The sequence below is a fragment of the Callorhinus ursinus genome, unplaced genomic scaffold, assembly GCF_003265705.2.
Source record: "Callorhinus ursinus isolate GAN/ISIS: 27379988/994484 unplaced genomic scaffold, GSC_fseal_2.0 scaffold56, whole genome shotgun sequence".
In the NCBI taxonomy this organism is placed as follows: Eukaryota; Metazoa; Chordata; class Mammalia; order Carnivora; family Otariidae; genus Callorhinus; species Callorhinus ursinus.
In genome coordinates, this window is record NW_027397118.1 from 831,719 (window position 1) to 854,246 (window position 22,528).

General features: G+C 42.3%; 1 protein-coding gene across 1 annotated transcript in view; it reads right to left on the bottom strand.

The window, feature by feature from the left end:
- Nucleotides 1-22,528, bottom strand: part of LPCAT2 (lysophosphatidylcholine acyltransferase 2) — a 67,721-nt gene that overhangs the window by 19,772 nt on the left and 25,421 nt on the right. The window contains exons 9-11 of the mRNA XM_025852360.2: nucleotides 14,032-14,114; nucleotides 11,772-11,897; nucleotides 7,659-7,812 (exon numbers count right to left, since the gene is read on the bottom strand). Coding sequence (XP_025708145.1) covers nucleotides 7,659-7,812; nucleotides 11,772-11,897; nucleotides 14,032-14,114 — 363 coding nt within the window. The remainder of the gene's footprint in view (nucleotides 1-7,658; nucleotides 7,813-11,771; nucleotides 11,898-14,031; nucleotides 14,115-22,528) is intronic.

The window sequence follows — 22,528 nt, forward strand, 5'->3', positions numbered from 1 at the left end:
ACTGCTCTGTTCAGGGCACGGGAGCAACGTCTCCTTCTGCCACACTCAAGGGTTTGCGTAAAACTTTCCAACCACTGGTTTTATGACACAATGACTCCAAAAACTGGTCTCCTGGGCACAATGAAATGGCCTCTGTGAGCATCAAAGGCCAAATGTCTTCCTTCACCACACAGAAGAAAGTGCCACAAAAGGACTGTCTTCCTTTAAGGGGATCACAGGGCCATCTGGCCTCAGACAGATGTAAACCCATTCATATGAGCTCCTCTCAGAGGAAATTACATGGGCTTTGTTTTTATAATATTGCAAATTAACTTGATAGCAACCACTGCCACATAAAACACGCCTCCTCATGCCCAGCTGAAGTGGTTTTCCCTGAGGTTTAAATCCAATTCCTCTCATTTATTTTCTATGAAGATGGAGGGCATTTGGCTAACAGTTTCTCATAAGCCATCCTAGAATAAAAGACTCTTATTAGATTAGCAAGCCTTTTCTTCTCTGGACTACTGAATCCCCCAAGGCTATTTATTAGAACATTAATTGCAACTTTGGTTGCCATCTGGGGGAACTCTACTGTCTGGATCAGGAAGGAAAAAGAGTAGGGGAGGGGCACATCTGATGAAAAATTTAACCTCCATTTGAGGGGGAAAAGTTACTGAATTTAAAAAAGTAAACAGAGAAACATGAATGTTATTAGCCACATTATTCATAATGGCCTCAGTAGAAACAACCTGAACGTCCACCAACTGGTGAATAAACAAAATGCGATGTGTCCATATAATGGAGCACCTTTTGGCAAGCAAAAAGGACAAATTACTGATACATGCTACAGAATGGATGAACTGCAAAAACATTATGAGAAGTTGACAGAAGCCAGACACATGAGACCATCTACTGTATGATTCCGTTACCTGAAACATCCAGAAAAGGCAAATCCACAGAGACAGGAAGTCTTTCTTCTAGACCAGGTCTAGAACCACACCAAAGGACTTAGAACTGTCATGGTTGCCTAGGGCTGGGAGATAGCTGGTGACAGGAACTAACACTTGATGCCACCAGGAGACTCAATGGGGTAATGGAAATGTTCTCAAGCTGATTTATGGGGATGGTTACACAACCTGGTAAATTTACTCAAAAAATCATTGAATTGTAGGCTTGAAATGGGTGAGCAATAGGATATGTAAACAGTGCCCTAAGAACCCATATATATGTACAAAGTAAATGTATAAAGAAGTCCATATACATATATGGTCAACGGTGACAGTATGAAGTAAAAAGGATACTGACGAGCCCTTCTAGTCTCAGTCCTGCAACTAACCATGCTCAAGTGTAGCCTTGAGCATGTCACTTCTCTCAGGCCGGCCACCTTCTGCAAGATGAGGAAGGTGGGCAGTTGGACTCGAAAGGCCCTGTTAGCTCTTGAATTCGGGGAGTCTAGATCCTCACGTGCTCCGAAATGGTAGCAGCAGCATCCCTCTTGCCTTGCATTTCTTTTCCTTCTCGGGCCCAAGTGTTTTCATGCTATATGTTGATTTAACTTAACCTTCCTTTTTCTTGGGTCTGATTCCACCACTTTTAAGGACATACTTACCCTTATCCCCACTTTGACGTATTGTCTGGTTTTCACAAGTATTCCTGGTGGCACCCTATGCTCCTCCAAACAGAATGCCAAGGTGGGTGTGCTGAACTCAGAAGGACATACAGCTCCCACTTGCAGCAAAGCCTTTCTGTCAAGGGGGGCTTTCACCCAATTGCGGCATGATCTGGACCAGACCTTCCTAATTTATTGATGAGGATGTCATGTTGGATGAAATCAAAAGCCTTTCTAGAGCCCATATAGATAATATCTATTTCTTCTTCTTTATCATCTTGGACCGTCACTCTGTCATAGGAGGAAATTAAATTGTCTGACACAATTTGCTCTTTACAAAGCTCTGTTCTTTACTTCCTTATGCTCATGGAGGAGGCCAGTGATTGCTCACTTGTGCTTATAAAAAAAAAAAAAAGTTAAGCTTTAACTCATGCAGCCTCCTTTCTGTTCCTTCTAAGCATCTCCTAGGTATACCTGCATGGAGGAGCCAAAAATAAAGCGTATAATTCTCACCCTTAAGTGGACATTTCTAATGTAACAACATTCGGTGAGAGAAAATACTGTAATGTATTGAATGGAGGAGCTAAGCCAGCCTGAGACATGGACAGGGAAATGGTCAGACACATAGGACCACCAAACATTTAGGACAACTCGTATGACTGCATAGAAGGAAGGTTATAGTCTTTTCCTGTTAATTGCGTCATATAAGTTATGGATAGATTTCACATAACAAATCCTGATGAACCAAGACTGCAATCAACAGTTCTTTTCACATGAACTATGAAATACTATATTACAAATCAAACCTGAACTGGAAATTTAAAGGATAGAAGACTTCACTGTTGGTTAGTGTTCACCTCTGCCACTGTAGACAGAAAGCAGGTTTAAGGACTGATAGATGGACTGCAGTCAGTCCTTAGAGGGACCACTGTTAATCTGTAGGATACCCCACATCTGATTCAAAAGCGATCCTCTGAATCTTTATTCTTGTCTGCTGTCTGCCTCTTGCTGATGCCCTGCCTCGGTCCTACTAGTGTCACACTATTTGTCTTTACAAATGAGAGAGACTGGTTTCTAACTCCTCAGCTATATATAGTTTAGCACGAGCTCATTGCCTTTTTTACCAATAACATTGCAAAACAGACCACCACCTGATAAAATTTAGATAGCTGGTTATTCTTTCCATTCTGTAAAATAATTTTGAAAACTGTCATGATTTTCCCTTTCAGCCTTCTAATGGGTACTTAGTTCTTCTGGCGTTTACCACATCCTTTGTTTAACTATTAGGCAGGAAAAGTGTTGTGTGTACTTTAGCACTTTGACAATCCGGCATTTTCGGCTATTGTAAACTTCTGTAGATCTTTTATTACTGTTTCACATTATGTGGAATGAATGCGTCTCTTTATCCTGAGTTCTTTCCTGTCTGCCTGGTTCTTGGTATTCGTTCCAGCATTAAATCCTGAGTGCCAACAATAACAAGCATCTTTGCTTGCCCCTTCCTGTTGGAGAAGGTAGGGTGCTGTAGTGTGCAGCTTTTCTGCTCATGCTGAGAGTCGGGACAGGGCACTTTCTTTTTTTATTTTAAAGATTTTATTTATTTGACAGAGAGAGACACAGTGAGAGAGGGAACACAAGCAGGGGGAGTGGGAGAGGGCGAAGCAGGCTTCCCACCGAGCAGGGAGCCCGATGCGGGGCTCAATCCCAGGACCCTGGGATCATGACCTGAGCCAAAGGCAGATGCTTAACGACTGAGCCGCGCAGGCGCCCTGGGACAGGGCACTTTCATGGCTTGGGTGACTGCACGTAAACAGAGAAATCTTTCTGAGTGGGATAAGATGAACTTTTGTCTTTGGTTGTACAAGCTGCCCTGAAAGTTTGGGACCAATCGTGCTGTGAAGTAAAAAATATTTACTATCTGGTTCTTTACAGAAAAAGTCTGCTGACCCCTGAAATATGGCTTGGCCACCAGTGTGTATGCATACTGTGGTGGGGATGGGCGTTGATGAAATATTAAGCTGAGTTTATCAGGAGATGCATTTAGAAGAGATGGGACTTGCCGCTAGTAAGGGGTAAGAGGCAGATAACATGGTGCCTAGTCAAGCCAGCAACAGGGGTGAGCTGCGTCCTGAAGTATTTGAGGACTCTGTCTTAGAGGTACATCAGAGACTGCTGGTGGGGCAGCGTGCGGCTCTGCTCAGGAACACGGCGCTGAGGGAGGGTACAATGAATAGGCGTGCTGTTTACGGACATTCTGAGACATGGTTAGAACTGTAAAAATGACTGTGTTATAATGACTTCGGTTTAGCCAGCGTTGTTTCTTAATCCCATGAAGGAGATACTTCAATCCCTTCTGGAGTGCTGGCAAAAAGTCTAGCATTTAAAACTGAATTAATGAATATAAAAAGTGTCGAGACATGACTGTTTTAAACTATTGTCTCAGCCTTCAACTCTGACTCCTCTGGACATCCCACCAATCCAAACTCATCCGACGCGGAGAGTTCAGGATACAGTCGTAAAAAATAAAGAAGCTAAATTCAATGCAAAGATGAAAAATTTCCTCTTTCTTTTTCAGAGAGATAAGACGTCTCCAAAGGAAATGATCCTAAACTAGTAAACTACGCCATGTTTTGAATGGTGGACGCCATGTTTCTGTCAGACCTTACTTGTCATCACATCCGCCGAGAGTCTGAAGGGACACGTCAGGTTGTCAGCAGGAGCTGAGGAGACAGTGTATTTTTTAGGGACAAACTGAGCCAAGACCATTATGAAGTCTTTATAGACCAGCCAAGAATGTACATGGGAAGAAAGAATAAGGGAATGTGGAGAGATCTTCGGGTCTTTTCCCCATCCCCCAAATCCCGACACCCCCTCATTAGACTTGGGGGAAAACAGAGAGCCTGAGGACAGCTGTCTGCGCTACAAAAATGTACAGCTGCTGCAAGAGCCACAGGAACACCCCGCCCTTTCTCGTTCTCACCCTTCCTCCCCGACCCCCCACCCCTCATTAAGCATTGAGTTCAGCAAGATAAGCTACTCTGAGAGAAACAAACTATGGCATTCCCGAACCTCTTGTCTTTCCCATGGAACATTCCCCAGCTAAATGACTTAAAAGAGACCGAGAAAACAAGCCTAGCCTGGGAGTTAAGTGCGTATGTGCCCGGGGCGTGGCAACAATTGCATAATTCGCCTTCTCAAAACAAAGCAAATCTTCACAGGCGCAGACATGCAGATACATCGGAGATGAAAAAGGACAGAAAGACAGACAAAGACAGAAGGAGGAAAGGGAGAAAAAGAAAGGAAGGAGAAAGGAAAGAAGGAGAGAAAGGAAGGTCCCATGCGTTAGTCCCTAATTCTCCGGGCTATTTTCTCTACCTTCCAGTATGTTGGGGATCAAAAGAAAAGTGCTGGAAAGACCATCTCATGGTCTCGAGTGAAAGCCAAGTCACACTCTACAAAGAAGTGACAAACACTCAGGGTTGTAAGTGATGTGTGAGCCGGTGGAAGCCGTTCATGCGGAAATGGGATTGGCCAACTTGGCTGCCGAGGCTCGCTGTATCCTCTAGTTCAGAGTGAGTCAACCCGGCTAACTGGGGGTGATTTTAATCCTTGTACTCTCCCCTCCCCGCTTCCAAATCTTCCCATCCTTAAGAGTGCCAGAGAAACGACGGGGATCATCGGTCACCAACAGACAGAACGGGTGTCCTAACATTCCTGGAATTGCTAGCGATGACACTTTGACACCTGAAAAGGGAGGGCAACCTCCATAGATCCTATTTCTAATGGTGATGGAAAATCCTGATGAGCCCAAAGTCTAAGATACGCTCCAAGTTTCCTCCTGGGTTCCTGTTCCATGTCCCATTTCCCCCAGCTCCTGTTCTCATTTGTCTATCCCTGCCATATTCCTTCCTGTCACCAAGTTCGTATTTATAGAATCTTCATTTCAAATCACTTGCCTGGTTTCTAGAGCCAAAAAAGGAAGATGCGACAACATAAAGCTCACAGAGAGACTGGTAATAGTACAAGTAAAAAGTGCTTCTATTTTCCCAACTTGTGTGGTTATAGCCAATAATTTACTTCTCCTTTCTCCTAAATCTTCGTTACACTTTCTAGTACTACGACTGCGGTGGCACGTGATCGTTTCATGGACAAGGGAAGATGATCTGTGTGCTGCAAGCAAGCCAAGAACAGGGGACTGGGCACCACAGAGAGAAGGTTACTTCACTTCATCAGGCGGGAAGATGGTTCATCTTAGAGGTCACAGAATGAGTCATTAGGATCATGAGTATGCTCGGGGTACGGAGAAAAAGAAGCCCTGTCCTGGTTTCTGTCATCAAGCTATAATTTCTTTGCAAAATATCTTTTCCCAGCGGTCCATAGAGAACCAGGACTTCTGGAGCCAGCCAGGATGGAAAAAGCCCAGCCCATCTCTCCTTCCGATTACAATTAAAACCGCTAATCAAAATACAAAAGGCAACCACCTCTGGACAAAATGCCATAGCAGGAGGATTGGTGAAGAGAGCCAAAACTATAAAGAACAATCAGTAAGGCAGGATAATCACGGAGGACCTGAGGCAGTAGGACACCATCACTAAACCGCTGAAAGGGAAGAACTCTCAAGTCAATTCTATTCACAACAAATATGTCCTTTAGGAATGAATGCAAAATAAAGTCACTCTCAGATAAGACAAAAATAAGATCACAATCCTAAGTCTGTACCCCAGTGAAACGAAAGCCGAGATTTACACAAAAACCTATACAGGAATATTCATAGTTTGTACTCATCGTGGCCCCAAACTGGAAACAAACCAAAACGCTCCTCAACTGGAGACTGGATACACCAAGAATGGGGTGTCCATACAATGGAATGCCACTCAGCAAGAAAAGGGAACACATTATTGATATGTGCAACAACATGGCCGAATCTCAGATGCATTATGCCAAGTGAAAGAAGCCAAACTCAGAAAGATATACACTCTCTGATTCCATTTATATGGCATCTAGAAAAGGCAAAGCTAGAGGGGGAGTGATGGCTGGGGGTTAAGGGTAGGGCAAGGATTTGACTACAAAGGGATGGCTACACGGATGCTTTTTTGCAACTGTTTTGTATGTCGAATGGAGTGGTATTTACATGCTTCAGTGCATTTATGAACACTCATAAAACTGTCACCAAAAGAGTAAACTTTACTGTCAATTTTATATGTAAAAAAAACCTCACACATTAAAAATCAAGAACTTGAAATCTTGATACATTTTTCCTAAGGAAACTTTCTGACAGTTCAGGTATCTACCTGTACTTACATATTCATAAAGGGCGAACAGTCAAGGTTTAATTGAAACCTTGTCATAAAAAGTTACTTGCAAATAAAATCTACTTGGTCCTCACATATTTTGGGGTAAGTCCAGAAGCCTTCAGGATAGAATAGTACCACGCCTGTCATCAATGGATGAATTTTGACATAAAGATTTAAGTTCTCGCCAGTTATAGAAGCCTTTCCAATTCTATATAACAAACATGGTTTTATGGTTGCAATATTTATTTCTGACCTGATGTTTAAAATAACGAGATACCATCATAATTGTTGCAACACACACATATGGGCACGCGCGCGCACGCGCGCACACACACACACACACACACACACACAATTATATTGCTGCTGCTGCTACTACTACTACTACTACTACTACTACTACTACTACAGGGGAAAAACCAGATCATGAAATTAAACCTGGCCTCAGTCTTGCTTTCTCTAATAGTCACCTACCAATTCTTCTAATGCCATACTGATTTATGCTCCACGGAGACCGGCAGAGTAAAGATGTTTGCGTGCTGTGGGGTGCCTGGGTGGCTCAGTCGGTTAAGCAACTGCCTTCGGCTCAGGTCATGATCCTGGAGTCCCGGGATTGAGTCCCGCATCAGGCTCCCTGCTCAACGGGGAGTCTGCTTCTCCCTCTGACCTTCTTCCCTCTCATGCTCTCTCTCTACCATTCTCTCTCTCTCAATAAATAAATAAAAATCTTTAATAAAAAAAAAAGATGTTTGCATGCTAGAGATGACGTTTTAACATACCCTGTCAAAGAGTGCGAAGAGTTGTCTTAGGACATCTGAAACAGGCAGCTTCAAATACTCCGCAAATTCTTCAATTCCGATTCTCCCTCCTTTTGAAGAGCTTGCAATTATTGCGTATTCATCCAACTGCTTACGAATACCATCCCAGTCTAACCTAAACAAAGAGTCATAAATACGTGTCGTCAGCCCTTTACAATCCACATGGACATTTTGTGAACGGTGTTTTATTCATTTGTCTGAATATATAAAATATATATATATTTTTTAAAGATTTTATTTTTTTATTTGAGAGAGAGAGAGAATGAGAGATAGAGAGCACGAGAGGGAAGAGGGTCTGAGGGGGAAGCAGACTCCCCGCTGAGCAGGAAGCCCGATGCGGGACTCGATCCCGGGACTCCAGGATCATGACCTGAGCTGAAGGCAGTTGCTTAACTGACTGAGCCACCCAGGCGCCCCTATAAAATATATATTTTTATATACATTGTCTGAATATATAAAATATGTATAAAATATATAATATTTTCTTCATTTGCCTTTTCTAGATGCCATATAAATGGAATCAGAGAGTATGTATCTTTCTGAGTTTGGCTTCTTTCACTTGGCATAATGCATCTGAGATTCAGCCATGTTGTTGCACGTATCAATAATGTGTTCCCTTTTCTTGCTGAGTGGCATTCCATTGTATGGACACCCCATTCTTGGTGTATCCAGTCTCCAGTTGAGGAGTGTTTTGGTTTGTTTCCAATTTGGGGCAACGATGAATACAACTGAATGAATACAATGATGAATTCATTCATCATTCATTTTAAGTGTTACATCTGAAAATGAGAATAAATAGAGTACTTATGGAATGTGTACACAGGCCTCTGACTTTTTTTGAAGGATATTAACAAGACCAATTTTCCCAAATACCTGAGGAAAAGAAAAGTAACTGAGAAGAGGAGCAATATGATAGAATAAGAAATGACTCATGAAAAGAAAATAAGAAATCATATTTTAATCTAAATATTACTTAGTAAGTCAATAGTATTTATTGGGTTGTTAAAAAAATATGCAATTCTTGCTTTCAACAGAGTTTCCAGGCTGATGATGAACTCAGATTGCACAAAATGTTGTGATAGGGAGATTCATTAGACAATACACACTTCCTCCAATATTAGTTATGAAACATTAAAACACCAAAACACCAGAAAATGTACCATAGCCTACATCACATCCTGTCTTTGTGTTGTCCAATTAAACAGGTGACCTAACACATACTGCTTTCTTCTGTATCCAATTTCAGTAACTATCTAAACTTTTCAAATTTATATGAATATTGTGAATATATTAAAACATGTTTGTTACTTAGAAGATATGAATCATATTTGCACTATCAGTTATCAAAATATTATCTTCAAATATTGACCTTTAATACATAACTAGTTCTGTAGCTCTTTCCTTGGGAGGATGCCAAAGCCTACTGAATCAATATATTCTGCAAATCCCCAGTGGGGCTGAAAACAGAATGAACGGTAGTAAGAAGGGAATCGGGGGTGATACCTTTCACAGCAGATGGTTCTAAGGGGTTGTTCATAAAAGCACAAAGGGGGGTTTTTGCCTTAAAAAAATTATGTACCCTGAAGAAAAAGGAGATCTAGGGTAAGTATTTAAAATTCAGTGGTGAATCAAGGAGTCGATCCCATTTACAATTGCACCCAAAACCATAAGATACCTAGGAATAAATCTAACCAAAGAGGCAAAGGATCTGTACTCAGAAAACTATAACATACTCATGAAAGAAATTGAAGAAGACACAAAGAAATGGAAAAACGTTCCATGCTCATGGATTGGAAGAACAAACATTGTGAAGATGTCCATGCTACCTAGAGCAATCTACACATTCAATGCAATCCCCATCAAAATACCATCCACCTTTTTTAAAGAAATGGAACAAATAATCCTAAAATTTGTATGGAATCAGAAGAGGCCCCGAATAGCCAGAGGAATATTGAGAAAGAAAAGCAAAGCTGGCGGCATCACAATTCCGGACTTCCAACTCTATTACAAAGCTGTCATCATTAAGACACCATAAGTATGGTGCTGGCACAAAAACAGACACATAGATCAATGGAATAGAATAGAGAGCCCAGAAATGGACCCTCAACTCTATGGTCAACTCATCTTGGACAAAGCAGGAAAGAATGTCCAATGGAAAAAAGACAGTCTCTTCAACAAATGGTGTTGGGAAAATTGGACAGCCACATGCAGAAAAATGAAACTGGACCATTTCCTTACACCACACACAAAAATAGAATCTAAATGGTTGAAAGACCTAAACGTGAGACAGGAGTCCATCAAAATCCTAAAGGAGAACACAGGCAGCAACCTCTTCGACCTCAGCCGCAGCAACTTCTTCCTAGAAACATCGCCAAAGGCAAGGGAAGCCAGGGCAAAAATGAACTATTGGGATTTCATCAAGATAAAAAGCTTTTCACAGCAAAAGAAACAGTCCACCAAACCAAAAGAGAACCGACAGAATGGGAGAAAATATTTGCAAATGACATATCAGATAAAGGGCTAGTATCCAACATCTATAAAGAACTTCTCAAACTCAACACCCACAGAACAACTAATCCAATCAAGAAATGGGCAGAAGACATGAACAGACATTTTTCCAAAGAAGACATCCAAATGGCCAACAGACACATGAAAAAGTGCTCAACATCGCTCGGCATCAGGGAAATCCAAATCAAAACCTCCATGAGATACCACCTCACACCAGTCAGAATGGCTAAAATTAACAAGTCAGGAAACAACAGATGTTGGCGGGGATGAGGAGAAAGGGGAACCGTCCTACACTGTTGGTGGGAATGCAAGCTGGTACAACCACTCTGGAAAACAGTATGGAGGTTCCTCCAACAGTTGAAAATAGAGCTACCATGCGATCGAGCAATTGCACTACTGGGTATTTACCCCAAAGATACAGATGTAGGCATCTGAAGCGGTACGTGCACCCCAATGTTTATAGCAGCAATGTCCACAATAGCCAAACTGTGGAAAGAGCCAAGATGTCCATCGACAGATGAATGGATAAAGAAGATGTGGTATATATACACAATGGAATATTATGCAGCCATCAAAAGGAATGAGATCTTGCCATTTGCAACGACGTGGATGGAACTGGAGGGTATTATGCTGAGTGAAATACGTCAATCAGAGAAAGACATGTATCATATGACCTCACTGATATGAGGAATTCTTAATCTTAGGAAACAAACTGAGGGTTGCTGGAGTGGTGGGGGGTGGGAGGGATTGGGTGGCTGGGTGACAGACATTGGGGAGGGTATGTGCTATGGTGAGCACTGTGAATTGTACAAGACTGATGAATCACAGATCTGTACTTCTGAAACAAATAATGCAATATATGTTAAGAAAAAAAAGAAGAAGAAGATAGCAGGAGGGGAAGAATGAAGGGGATTAAGTCGGAGGGGGAGACGAACCATGAGAGACGATGGACTCTGAAAAACAAACTGAGGGTTCTAGAGGGGAGCGGGGTGGGGGGATGGGTTAGCCTGGTGATGGGTATTAAAGAGGGCACATTCTGCGTGGAGCACTGGGTGTTATGCACAAACAATGAATCATGGAGCACTACATCAAAAACTAATGATGTAATGTATGGTGATTAACATAACAATAAAAATTATTAAAAAAAATAAAATTCAGTGGTGGTCAGAATTGCTTCTCTACAGGTCAATTCAGATTTCACCTGAGAAGGTCTGACTACCACATGGGAGTACCATCTAATTCTGTCATCCTTCTTGCAAGAGGGAAGCAGGACAGACCGACTGCTCTGAGACACTTCTGAGAGAGGCAGATCCGTGCTGCTCCACATTGACTATCTCTCTCGGGCTCCTCCTGTGACCAATACGCATGCTTCCAAGTTAACCGTTCTTGAGAAACCACAACTAGGTGAACTAAATGGGAGATGAATTCACAGCCCTGGCCTCCTTAATAAACACCACGTGGGTTCTAGAGCTGGGCATTAATGAAACCAGAGAAAAGAAACATATAAGATGTCAGATCTCTGGGGGACACCCTTATGAAAGTGTAGCAATTTAAAAATATACTTACTTCAATTTCCGGCTAATTTTGGTAAATTCCACCAACCCAGCTTCCATAGGCAATGTTAGCTGTCCTGCTGAAATCATTAATCTGCAGTCTTCATAGGTATGATCTGTTACGGGAATTCCCAAAGCTCTAAAAGGCATTTAAAAGCAAACAAATTCAATTTTTTTTTAAAAAAGGTAATGATTTTTTTCATCAGCCCTGAACTGGTCAACAAACAACAGCAAATGGGAAAGTATTTACTACTTTTCAAACCAGTAGCTTTAGCTTATTATTGCCAAAGAGACATATTTCTCTTCTGCACAGACTTCCTGTGGCCGAGTCTGCATGCTTCGGTCAGCTGGTCATTTGTTTGGTGTTTTAACTGTGACCATGATACTGGCTGACTTCAGTATCTGGGGAAAGCAAGAATACTTGAGTTTCATTCCAGTGGAGTGTCTTACCAACTGTGGACCTTTTGGCTCTTAACCTAAGCCTCACTTTTGTCATCTGCACATAGGAATAATTACCTACTGCACAGCGTTCTTTATTGTGAAGATAAACTAAAAAGGCCCGTGGAAGTGCCATTTACACAGATAAATGGCCTCTGTATATACGAAAGGGGACAATCTAGCCAAATCGCTTGCCATCTGCGTTTTTCATCTCTCAAAACTAGAGATGACTTCTTGCTACCTAACAGTCTCCCAAAAATACGAAAGAGAATGGAGAATAAGCTCATTATTTCTCCCAAACCTAAACGTCCTCCATCCTCAAAGGAGTGCATGAACCGTATTAGCTTCCCACCTGCTCAGAGGTCTAATAACGGACTAGATTTGAAAAAAAAAATAGATATTAATAACAACTTCAAAAGACACTGAGTGCTGAGAAAAAAGCCTGTGTGGTACATTAAATAATTTCTTGAAGTTTCCTCTTCACAAAACTTTTATTCACAGTTATTCAGTGAGAATCATAAAGTTCTGTCTTCAACTGTATTTGATTTTGTTGAATCACTGCTAAGAACATTACATTTTCAACAGATGCAAAAGAATAAAATATTTTTTCTATCTACAACCAGGCTGTTTTTGATTAATAAATATTTTGGTGTAAGAGTATTTTTATTTGGGAAAATAAGAATTTTAAATATTTTAAATTTATAATTTATAATCCTAGACAGTAGAGATGCCTGTTAAGAGCTTGGGCTTGGGTCACAAGAAATGTGGATTTGAGTCCCAGCCCAGACCCTCACTATCTGCTATGATCTTGGGCAAACGATCTGTCTCTCTGAATCTCACTTTCCTGGCTTGGCTCCAAGAATTGCTGTGAAGATTATGCTAGATAACCCGAGTAAATGGGAAAATCAAGTAAATGTAAGTACACATAGTAGAAATTTTTTTGAGCATTTGAACACTTATGCTGTTGTGAAAATAAAGTTATTTTGCTGTGAAATATGAATCCGAGTATATATAATCTTGCTTATAATACCAAATTCAGCTATGAAGCTAGATTCAGATTTCTCATTTGAATTTTTACTAGGAATACACATTGCTGGCCTATCAGCACCAAGCCTACTATAGGAATGACAAGAGGGGGGTAGTGCCTGGCGTGGGGTGCACACTGGGAAGGCTCTAGGGCTGCCTGGGTGGTAGGACAGTATCACAAACATTTGTTCATTACAGGACGAGAGGTAATTTATCTAATCAGAGTCACGGCCAGTTAAAACTCCTTTAAGAGCAGGAAAATATTTGCTTTATGTTTACAATTTACAAATCTTAAATTTCCAGCCATCCCTTAATGGGGGTGACTTCCCCCCTTTTCTGTGCATCTATTGCCTTCCCCTGCAAACTTTCTCCTTTGTGTGGCTATACTCATTAATGCCCTTGAATCAGCCGGCACTGGCTGCTCCGTGGAGGCTGGGGGACGGAAGGCAAGCCACGAATGGCTCAGACACAAGGCTCTGTGTCACAGTGACAGACCAGCTGAGGAGAACCCACCCTGTGGAAGTCACGGGCTGGTTTCTTCTGCTTACTGAAGCCTCCCTGCTCTGCTTCCGGCAAAACCCCATTTCCATTAGTTTGGGGCTGCATCTGGAGAAAATATTTATAGATTGTCTTACTGACCACCTTCCCAGGCACATTGTTTTACTTACCAAAATGAGTTAGGGAATGAGGCCCTAAGGATGAAACCAAACAAAATAAAACGAAACACCCAAATCCTAAAACTATGCGAAATGCCGTTGACCAATCATTTAAAAACTATTTACTGATTGGGATCACATATAGACACTTACTCTGCCATTAAATTCCGGACTCTACCAGCAAAAACGACAGGATCGCTTTTTTCTTCATCATTTGGTTTCTGAACAGGCATAAACTGAAAGACAGACATACCTTTCCATCACAACTGTTGGGCCCAAGATGTTACATGTCACATATATTAATTTATAACCTATCTATCATTATATTAAATCCCCCACCACCTTTCTGGCACAAAGGTTACATGCTATCGTGGAAAGAACACTGCTTGGACTCAGGGGAGCTAAGCTAAGCCCTGGGTCTTTCTGTGTGTTCACAAGGATGTCCCTAAAGTTTTCTTCACTGTTGCCTGGACTCTGACAAGAGGGCAATGATCACCCACTTCCCTGGTTGTGATGAGGATGAACTGAGCCAGGGCCTGGAATTCTGGAAGTTGTAAAGCTGGAGGTATGAAGATCTTCTTCTCCACGCTGCATTTTCTACCGCTTCCAGCACTTTGTGTGAAAATGTTAGTATTGGTAGTAGCTTATCTCTTATGGTTTATCTTCTCTACCCACTCCTGTGTCGGCCGTATTTTATCATTTGTTCAAATGTCACGTTTTGTCATTTCTTCTGCTTTCCTTTTTTTATTTTAAAGGTTTTATTTTATTTATTTGAGAGAGAGAACAAGAGGGGGGAGGGTCAGAGGGAGAAGCAGACTCCCCGCTGAGCAGGGAGCCCGATGCAGGACTCGATCCCGGGACGCCGGGATCATGACTTGAGCCAAAGGCAGTTGCTTAACCAACTGAGCCACCCAGGCACCCCCTTCTGCTTTCTTCTAACCTTTAGTATTGGCTGTCTAGCTTTTGCTGAACACTGTTGTTTTGCTTTATCATTTAAAAATTTTTTTTTCTCTACTTGATATTCGGTGGTGCCTCATTGGTGCCGTCCTTGTTTTATTTACAGTTTTTGAACATTAATGAGATTTTGGTGCTATATTTAAGTCATTACATCGTTTTTGAGCACCTACCATATCCCACGCAAGATTAACAGGACTCTATTCCTGCTCCAAAAAAGACTCATATTTTAATAGGATAGACCAACACAGCATGTGCTAAGTATCATTACCCTCAATGACAGGGCTTAAAAGCTTCATTAAGTTAGTTTAGAGTTATACAGGTCACATGACCAGGACTCAGCCCAAGTTCTGTCGGATTCTAAAACCCTTGTTTTCCCCACTAAACCATCCTTCCTGGAGTATGAGAGCGAGGGATAAGAAATGATTAATTTGGCCAGGGGGCAGAGAAAAGCAGCCAAAGAGGCTTTACAGAAGAGCTAATACTTGATCTTGGCTTTTTGAGGATAAACATGATCTTGCCAATAGCTATTATTCATTGAATTCTAACTACGAACCAGGCACCATGCTAGGTGCTTTATATGCATTATTTCATTTCACCAACCCTCCCGATTTTCGTCACTAGGATTGGGGTTCACAAAGATTAAATGACTTGCTCAAGTTTTCATGGCCCACTTACATTCAACAAATACTGTTTAGGCACCTACTGGAGGCCAGGCACAGCATGAAACCCTGAAGACATGACAAGGAAACCCCTGCCGTCAAGGGGCCCTCCATGCAGTGGGGTAAAAATTATGACAGATGAGTCAAGTCCACCAATAAGAGCTGCCATCCATTAGGCACCTGCTGTGTGCTGGGTACTTCATAAGATGAACTCTCAACAATTCCTGGAGGCCAGCTCTACCATTTCCATTTGCTGGGTGGAGAAAGGAGCCCGAAGAGGCGAAACAATGTAGCCAAGGCCACACCCCAGTGGCAGGACGGCGATTTGAAAGAAAAAGAAAGATATGTACAAATAACACCACTTTTGGACTCACGTGGACCTGTTTTCAAATCTCGTTAATCACGTTAAATCGCCTTTGGGGAAAGGGCAATTTGGAGATGAAGTCTGAGCAAGGGAGTGTGGTGACCGAGTCCAAGCTTTTGAGCGGAAACATCGGTGGTAGGGAATTGCTGAGCCAAAGAGGAAAAGACTAAGAGCAGGGAGAAGCCCGGGAGGTTACTGCAAGAGAGAAGGCAAGAGCGAGGAGAGGGAGTGAGGGCACAGAGGACAGCACGGAGGCAAGTGGCATTTTAGGATAACATGAATACAAATCACGGGAGAGCGCGCTGTGTGATATGCGCCGTCATTAACCTTCTCTACCAGGGGAGCAGGGGCAGGCTGCAGAAAGAGCGCTCGGCCCGGCTGGGGCCTGGGCTCTGCCGTGAGATCCTGGAAAAGTTATTCAGCCCTGATGGGGTCAGGTCTGAATCAGGCTTGAACCACTGAGGTCACTCAGTGCCCTCTCTTGTCGAATGAAAAAGTTCGGCTCGATGATCTCAAAGGCCCTCTCCAACTGGAATTTTACGTCTAGCTCTCCACTTAGTATCAAGTTATTCTCCAAGATGGAAAAATAAACTAAGCCACCAGAGGTCCCCACATCACTTATCTATCCAGAGCAACAACGGATCTTTGCAAATAAATATTTCTCAAAATTCCCTCCATCCTGTTCTAGATTTTCATCTCTTGTATTTGCTTCGTATGAAATCCAAGGAAGAAAATTCCATGTTAAAATCAATGTTCGTAAAGTCTCTAACAAAACAAAACGATAAAGTTTTAAATTGCCATATGATTCTTCATTTTTTTAAAAAAGCCACATGATTGTTTGTAACAACACTTAATTTGTAGGTTATAAAAGCACATCCAGACAACCCTGAAAAATAAATTGCTGCTACACTGTTAACCAAGCATAATACAGTGAACTGTGGGTTTAATTCCTTTTAGTGCAGGTAATGTTTTCCATAAAATGATTTTTAATAACTCTCATATGGGCATGACATTTTATTCTCAGTGAAGAAAATTCCACTGAGAGTACAAAATAATTAAAAGCCTCGATTTGACCCTCACGGGCCTGGGAGGCTCCCCGTGCCTCCTGAGAAGCAATACAAGGGAAATTCTCATAAAAATTCACTTCTCCTCGGGGCAGACCTTGCCCTCTTTATCACATTTCTATTTCGTATGTGGTCATTCAAGGCTCACAGCAAAAACACATCCTCTATTTGGGAAGGAAAACTGGCCGAAGACAGGGAAACATGACTGCCATCGTCCACGACTGTCCGCTAACACACAGCTCGGTACCCTAGTGACTTCAGGACCCCCAGTTTTCCTTTCCACCTTCCTCTTCTCTCATTATCCTGAGTATCCACACAGATGGTTCATCTGACATGTTGATCTCTTCACCTGGTCACAGAAGTTTTTAGCTGTGCCTTGGCCTCGGTGACAATAACAATGACAATGATGCTCATCCCCTCTGATGAGTTCTTGTTTACTTCTCTAACCCGGTCCGTCACAGCTGTGAGAACCTGCTGGTCACTCTCAGGACATGCTCGTCTCTCCTCCTCCACTCCCTCCTGGCAACAGCTGGCTGCCTGTCTTCACTGGACTTCAGGAGTCAGACACATCCATGTGGACCTTCTGTCACCTAGAATCTCCCCCTTCTGCCACACCCATGGCGCCAACCCGTGATCACCTCTCCTGCTGTTGCCTTCCCATCCCTGTCCACTGAGGGATGCTAAAAGAAAGGTCCACAGTCTCATGGGTGGAATCTACTACAAATTCATGTTAAGTTCCACAGGGTCCTCACGGCTGCTTGAAAATTACGTTATTTTCCCAAGGTGACCATACTGCCTCCAGATACAAAAGTAGTTCTGTTTGTTTTGCTGAAGGTGTTCCTTTATCCTTTCAATCATGCAAGTGTGCCCCCAGATGGGATCTTAATCCTGAGTCTGTTTCCTTAATGTCTCTGTGACAGGTGAGGATCAAGTGACTTAACCTGAATCTCACTGCTGCTTGGGGTACGCCTTTTGGACGTGCCGCCATCATATTTTAATGTTTCAGACACAGTCCATGCTTCTCAGGTTGCGATTCACCTTTCCCCTCAATGGCACTTCACATTCAACGTTAGAAAGAAAACAGTGGAGGAGTTCAGGACATGCTACCCCATAATGTACCACTTTGGTACATTGATTATTCTGAGCTAAAGGCACTTGAAAAATGGCAAATGCAGGGAGAGGCTTTCTCTGAACTTCCCTTATGTGCCTAAAGTCAACTCCTCCAAAAGGAACTCAGTTGTCGGGAGCCTGGGTGGCTCAGTCGGTTAAGCATCTGCCTTCGGCTCAGGTCATGATCCCAGGGTCCTGGGATGGAGTCCCACATTGGGCTCCCTGCTCAGTGGGGAGTCTACTTCTCCCTCTGCCTCTGCCTCTCCCCCAGCTTGTGCTCTCTCTCTCTCTCTCTCTCAACTAATAAATAAAATCTTAAAAAAAAAAAAAAAGGAACTCAGTTGTCATAAATTCTCTCTTGGGGAGTTTCATCAAACAGGGAAGATGGACTCTTATCACAGGAGATGCGACTGGAGGTTGACACCACACCCAGACAAACTTTATCACGTGCTGTCATAGCTTCCAGTCTATTCTTCCCAGGGCCCATTTGTTGTTCCTAAAGATCACTGACTCTGCCCTGAGTGGCCTACACCCTCCCTCTCCTTTCTCACCACTTTTTGGGATATTCACTTTTTATTCCCTGTGACGCCCTTGTGCACATATTAAAAATCAATAAATCTGTATATCTTTTCTCCTATGAATCTGCCCGTGGTGAGATTATTTCACAGATCCAGCTATGGAACTTAGGTGGGTAGAGGGAAGACTCTTCTTCCCCACAAAAGCCTATGTGCATTTCTCTAATTCTTCTCCATTGCTCCTGAGACAGGCTCCCAGCACCCTTGCCCTCCTCCCTTGACTGTGCTCTGGTCCTCTGCCTGCAGGCTCTGCACCGTCCTGCCCCATATAAGGGGGCGGCTAACGGATGTGTTTCCCATAGGAATACCCCCTTTGCCCTTCTGGTCCCACAGTGCCCCACCATCTCTTGGGCCATAGGCTACGCACAAGATAAAGTCAGAATTCTTTGGCCTATTTTGAAGTCCATCCGCTATCCAGAGACAATCCTTCACATGAACACTCGGGACCAGTAAAACTGCTTTATTCATTGTTTCCTGACCACATCGAGCACATTCTTTTCTACTAAATAAATGCTTGTGAAAAGACTGATGAGTGATGATACTACCAACAGCCTTTTCTTTTTCCAAGGAACAGAAAAGGATTTTGATGAGTCAGTCTCAACAGATGTGCAGTTCTGGTTCGTCCCATGATTGTTCTGTGAAGGCTTCAAAAGAGCAAATGCGAACGAAGGAAGGTATTTATGAACTAACATTTGCTGCCTTCTTCCCAAAAGAAAGGAACAATTTAGATGGTAGGGGAAATACAAGTGCATGCTTATTGAACACCTACCGTGTGCTGCCACTTAAGTCACCTTATTAAATGCTAACTACCCTATAAAAGAATTATTATCCCCATTTTCCCAGTAAGAACACAGGCCAGGGGAGGCTTAAGTCATTTACTCAAGCACATACAGGTCGGTAGTAGCAGAATTGGAATAAAACCCCAGCTAATACTCTTTTTAGTAACACTCCATTTCTTGGGGCACCTGGGTGGTTCAGTTGGTTAAGCGTCCAACTCTTGATTTCAGCTCAGGTCATGATCTCAGGGTCGTGAGATCAAGCCCGGCATCTGGCTCCACGCTCAGCGTGGAGTCTGCTTGAGTCTCCCTCTGCCCCTCTACCCCGACCGACCCTGATCATGCACTCTTTCTGTCTAAAAAAATAAAAATAGATATAACACTCCATTTCTCTGCTACTACTTAGAAATTTCAGAATTCTACCAAGTTCCAGAAGAAATTAGTTTTGTTAGAACAAGTACATATATGGGTTTGTGTGTGTGTGTTTGTGTGTGTGTGTGTATTTATGTGATAGAGGTTTTCTAAAAGGCCCATTCATTTTAGATTCAAAACTAAACCATTTGAGTGTGTTTGGATATTTAAGTAAACTATATAAATATATTTGAACCTTCCCTGAGTAATGAACTCTTTAGAGATTTAAAAAGTTGTTATCTATCTACAGGTATTGATCATAACACTCATTATTACAATCCTTTCCTAAGTCAGAACTTTTTTTTTTAATGAAAAACAATCCCTTTTGGGGTGCCTGGGTGGCTCAGTCGCTAAGCGTCTGCCTTCGGCTCAGGTCATGATCCCAGGGTCCTGGGATTGAGCCCCGCATTGGGCTCCCTGCTCCGCGGGAAGCCTGCTTCTCCCTCTCCCACTCCCCCTGCTTGTGTTCCCTCTCTCACTGTGTCTCTCTCTGTCAAATAAATAAATAAAATCTTAAAACAAAAAACAACAAAAAAAAATCCCTTTCTACTACTTATAGCAATGGATTGCCCCCCATAAAGTATTGTAGGTCTAATGCTCGCCACCTGAAGCTCCTTTTAAGCGTTACAAAGGAATTTTACTAAAACAAAATATGTCTGTATGCCTACAGACAACCATGTGTCTGTATTATAATGGGTGGCTCTGTGTACAAATGGAGATATATGGAGATACAGCCTATGAAGGAGGAAACAGACTGATGGTCCCTGTGAATGCCCTGCTTCCATTCATAAACCAGTTGCTGCCCACATAATGCCTGATAGTCTAGCTTTGTGTGGATTCTCTCTCATGAGATACAACTAGCAGGCTGTTGATTTATGTCCCATTTTGCAATGTTTCCTACTAGCTATCTTCTTCCTTATGCCCCTAAGCCATCTGCTCATAAAGCCATACTTGTGAAGTAGCTGGCCAATAAAAGTAACCACTAAAAGACACTTTAAACACACCCACTAGGCCACTATGATCCAGAGAATAAGTTTCAGTAGACCTTCTGTGGACATACATGGTCTCATTGTTCACGGATGCTGGAAGACCAATTATTGAGGGCACGCGGTTTGGAACTGGTTATATTTTTAAGATTCAAGAGTCAAGAAAATAATGACCTTTTCAAAAAAAAGTCTCTGTCAAGGAAGCAGAGAGGGAGTGGGGAGAGGAGACAAGAAAAACACCCTTCAACATTATGCTCTCTAGATTTTAGCTATCCAGTGATTCTGGTAACTACGGAGTTGGAAAATCATTATCAGTGAGGGATGACTTGTAAAAGATGAAGGCATAAGGCCTTCCACATCCTGGGATGTCCCGTGACTCACCAGGGCAGAGTGCCTAAAAGGACACCAAATGATCCACTCAAAGTTCATTTTAAAAACCACAAACCTAAGACCATATTCTTAAATGATACATCTTCAGTTAAGCTTACCTAATTAATATTCACAAAGTTCTAAAAACATATGTGAAAAAAATAATAACTAGGATTTCCATCAGTTTTTTCTTTTAAAGTAGGCTCCGTGCCTAGTGTGGAGCCCACGTGGGGCTTGAACTCATGACCCCGAGATCAAGACCTGAGCTGAGATCAAGAGTCAGAGGCTTAATCAAATGAGTCACCCAGGTGCCCCCGATTTCCAACAGTTTTAAAGAATACAGAGGTGGTAGTGGGCTGGGAGGGTGCTTCTGAGTAACTAAGTCACCTGACGTTGGTGCAACTAAGTGCACTGAGCCTTCCAGGTAAGCTACACGTGTGGCAGCTCAAGCCGGGCCTCCTCGGATGTGGTACAAAAGCCTGGATGCAATGCCCAGCTCTTGAGAGTCTTGAGCTGGGGTGTGGATACACCTAGCACCTGACGGGCAGTGGGGTACAGTTTTCAGTTGCACCCAACCTGGGGGGAATTAAAATATTCAAAAGTCATAAAGTAGTGAGGAGTGCCCTGAATGAAAGGTAGCACCATAAATCTAAGAGAAATATAATTAAACTAAGAAGATGAAACTTGAAGGCCACACATCCCATCCTCTTGCCATGTATGGCAATTCTAATACATTGAATCTCACCAATTCTGCTATTTTAGACAGGTTGGCAGTCATTTTGTTTGTGAAGTTATCAAAGGGTATATTCTTTGCCAGGAAATATTATCCAGACAGGTCTAAGAGCTGGCTGGAGAAAGCAAATATTGTAATCGTAACGAAAAGAAAGAAAGAAAGAAAGAAAAAGAAAGAAAGAAAAAAAGAAAGAAAGAAAAAAAAAAAAAAAAAAGAAAGAAAGAAAGAGAAAGAAAGAAGGAAGGAAGGAAAGAAAAAAGGAAAGAAAGATAGAAGGTAGGCAGGCCGGCCATGACACAGAAAGGAAATGTGGTAATAATGTAATAATGTTCAGGGCAAAAAAGAGGACTTTGCCTACTTCTGTTGTAACAGTTTGACCACTGACACATGTAGACAAAAGAAGTACAGTTCTATGTGTATTTCCACATCTGTTGCTAGATCTTGTTTTAGCTGGGGAGGGTAAATGGGAAGGGGCAGCATATACACTGTATACACAATATCTTCCAAATTTGCACAGAAGACAGTGTGGCTGTTTTAAGTATGAGTTTTCCTGTTTTTTGTTTTTGTTTTTTTTCTTTTAGACAAAGAACAAAGGACTAGTTTATCTGAACAGCTATTAAAGAAAGAAGAGCCTGCTTGGGGTACT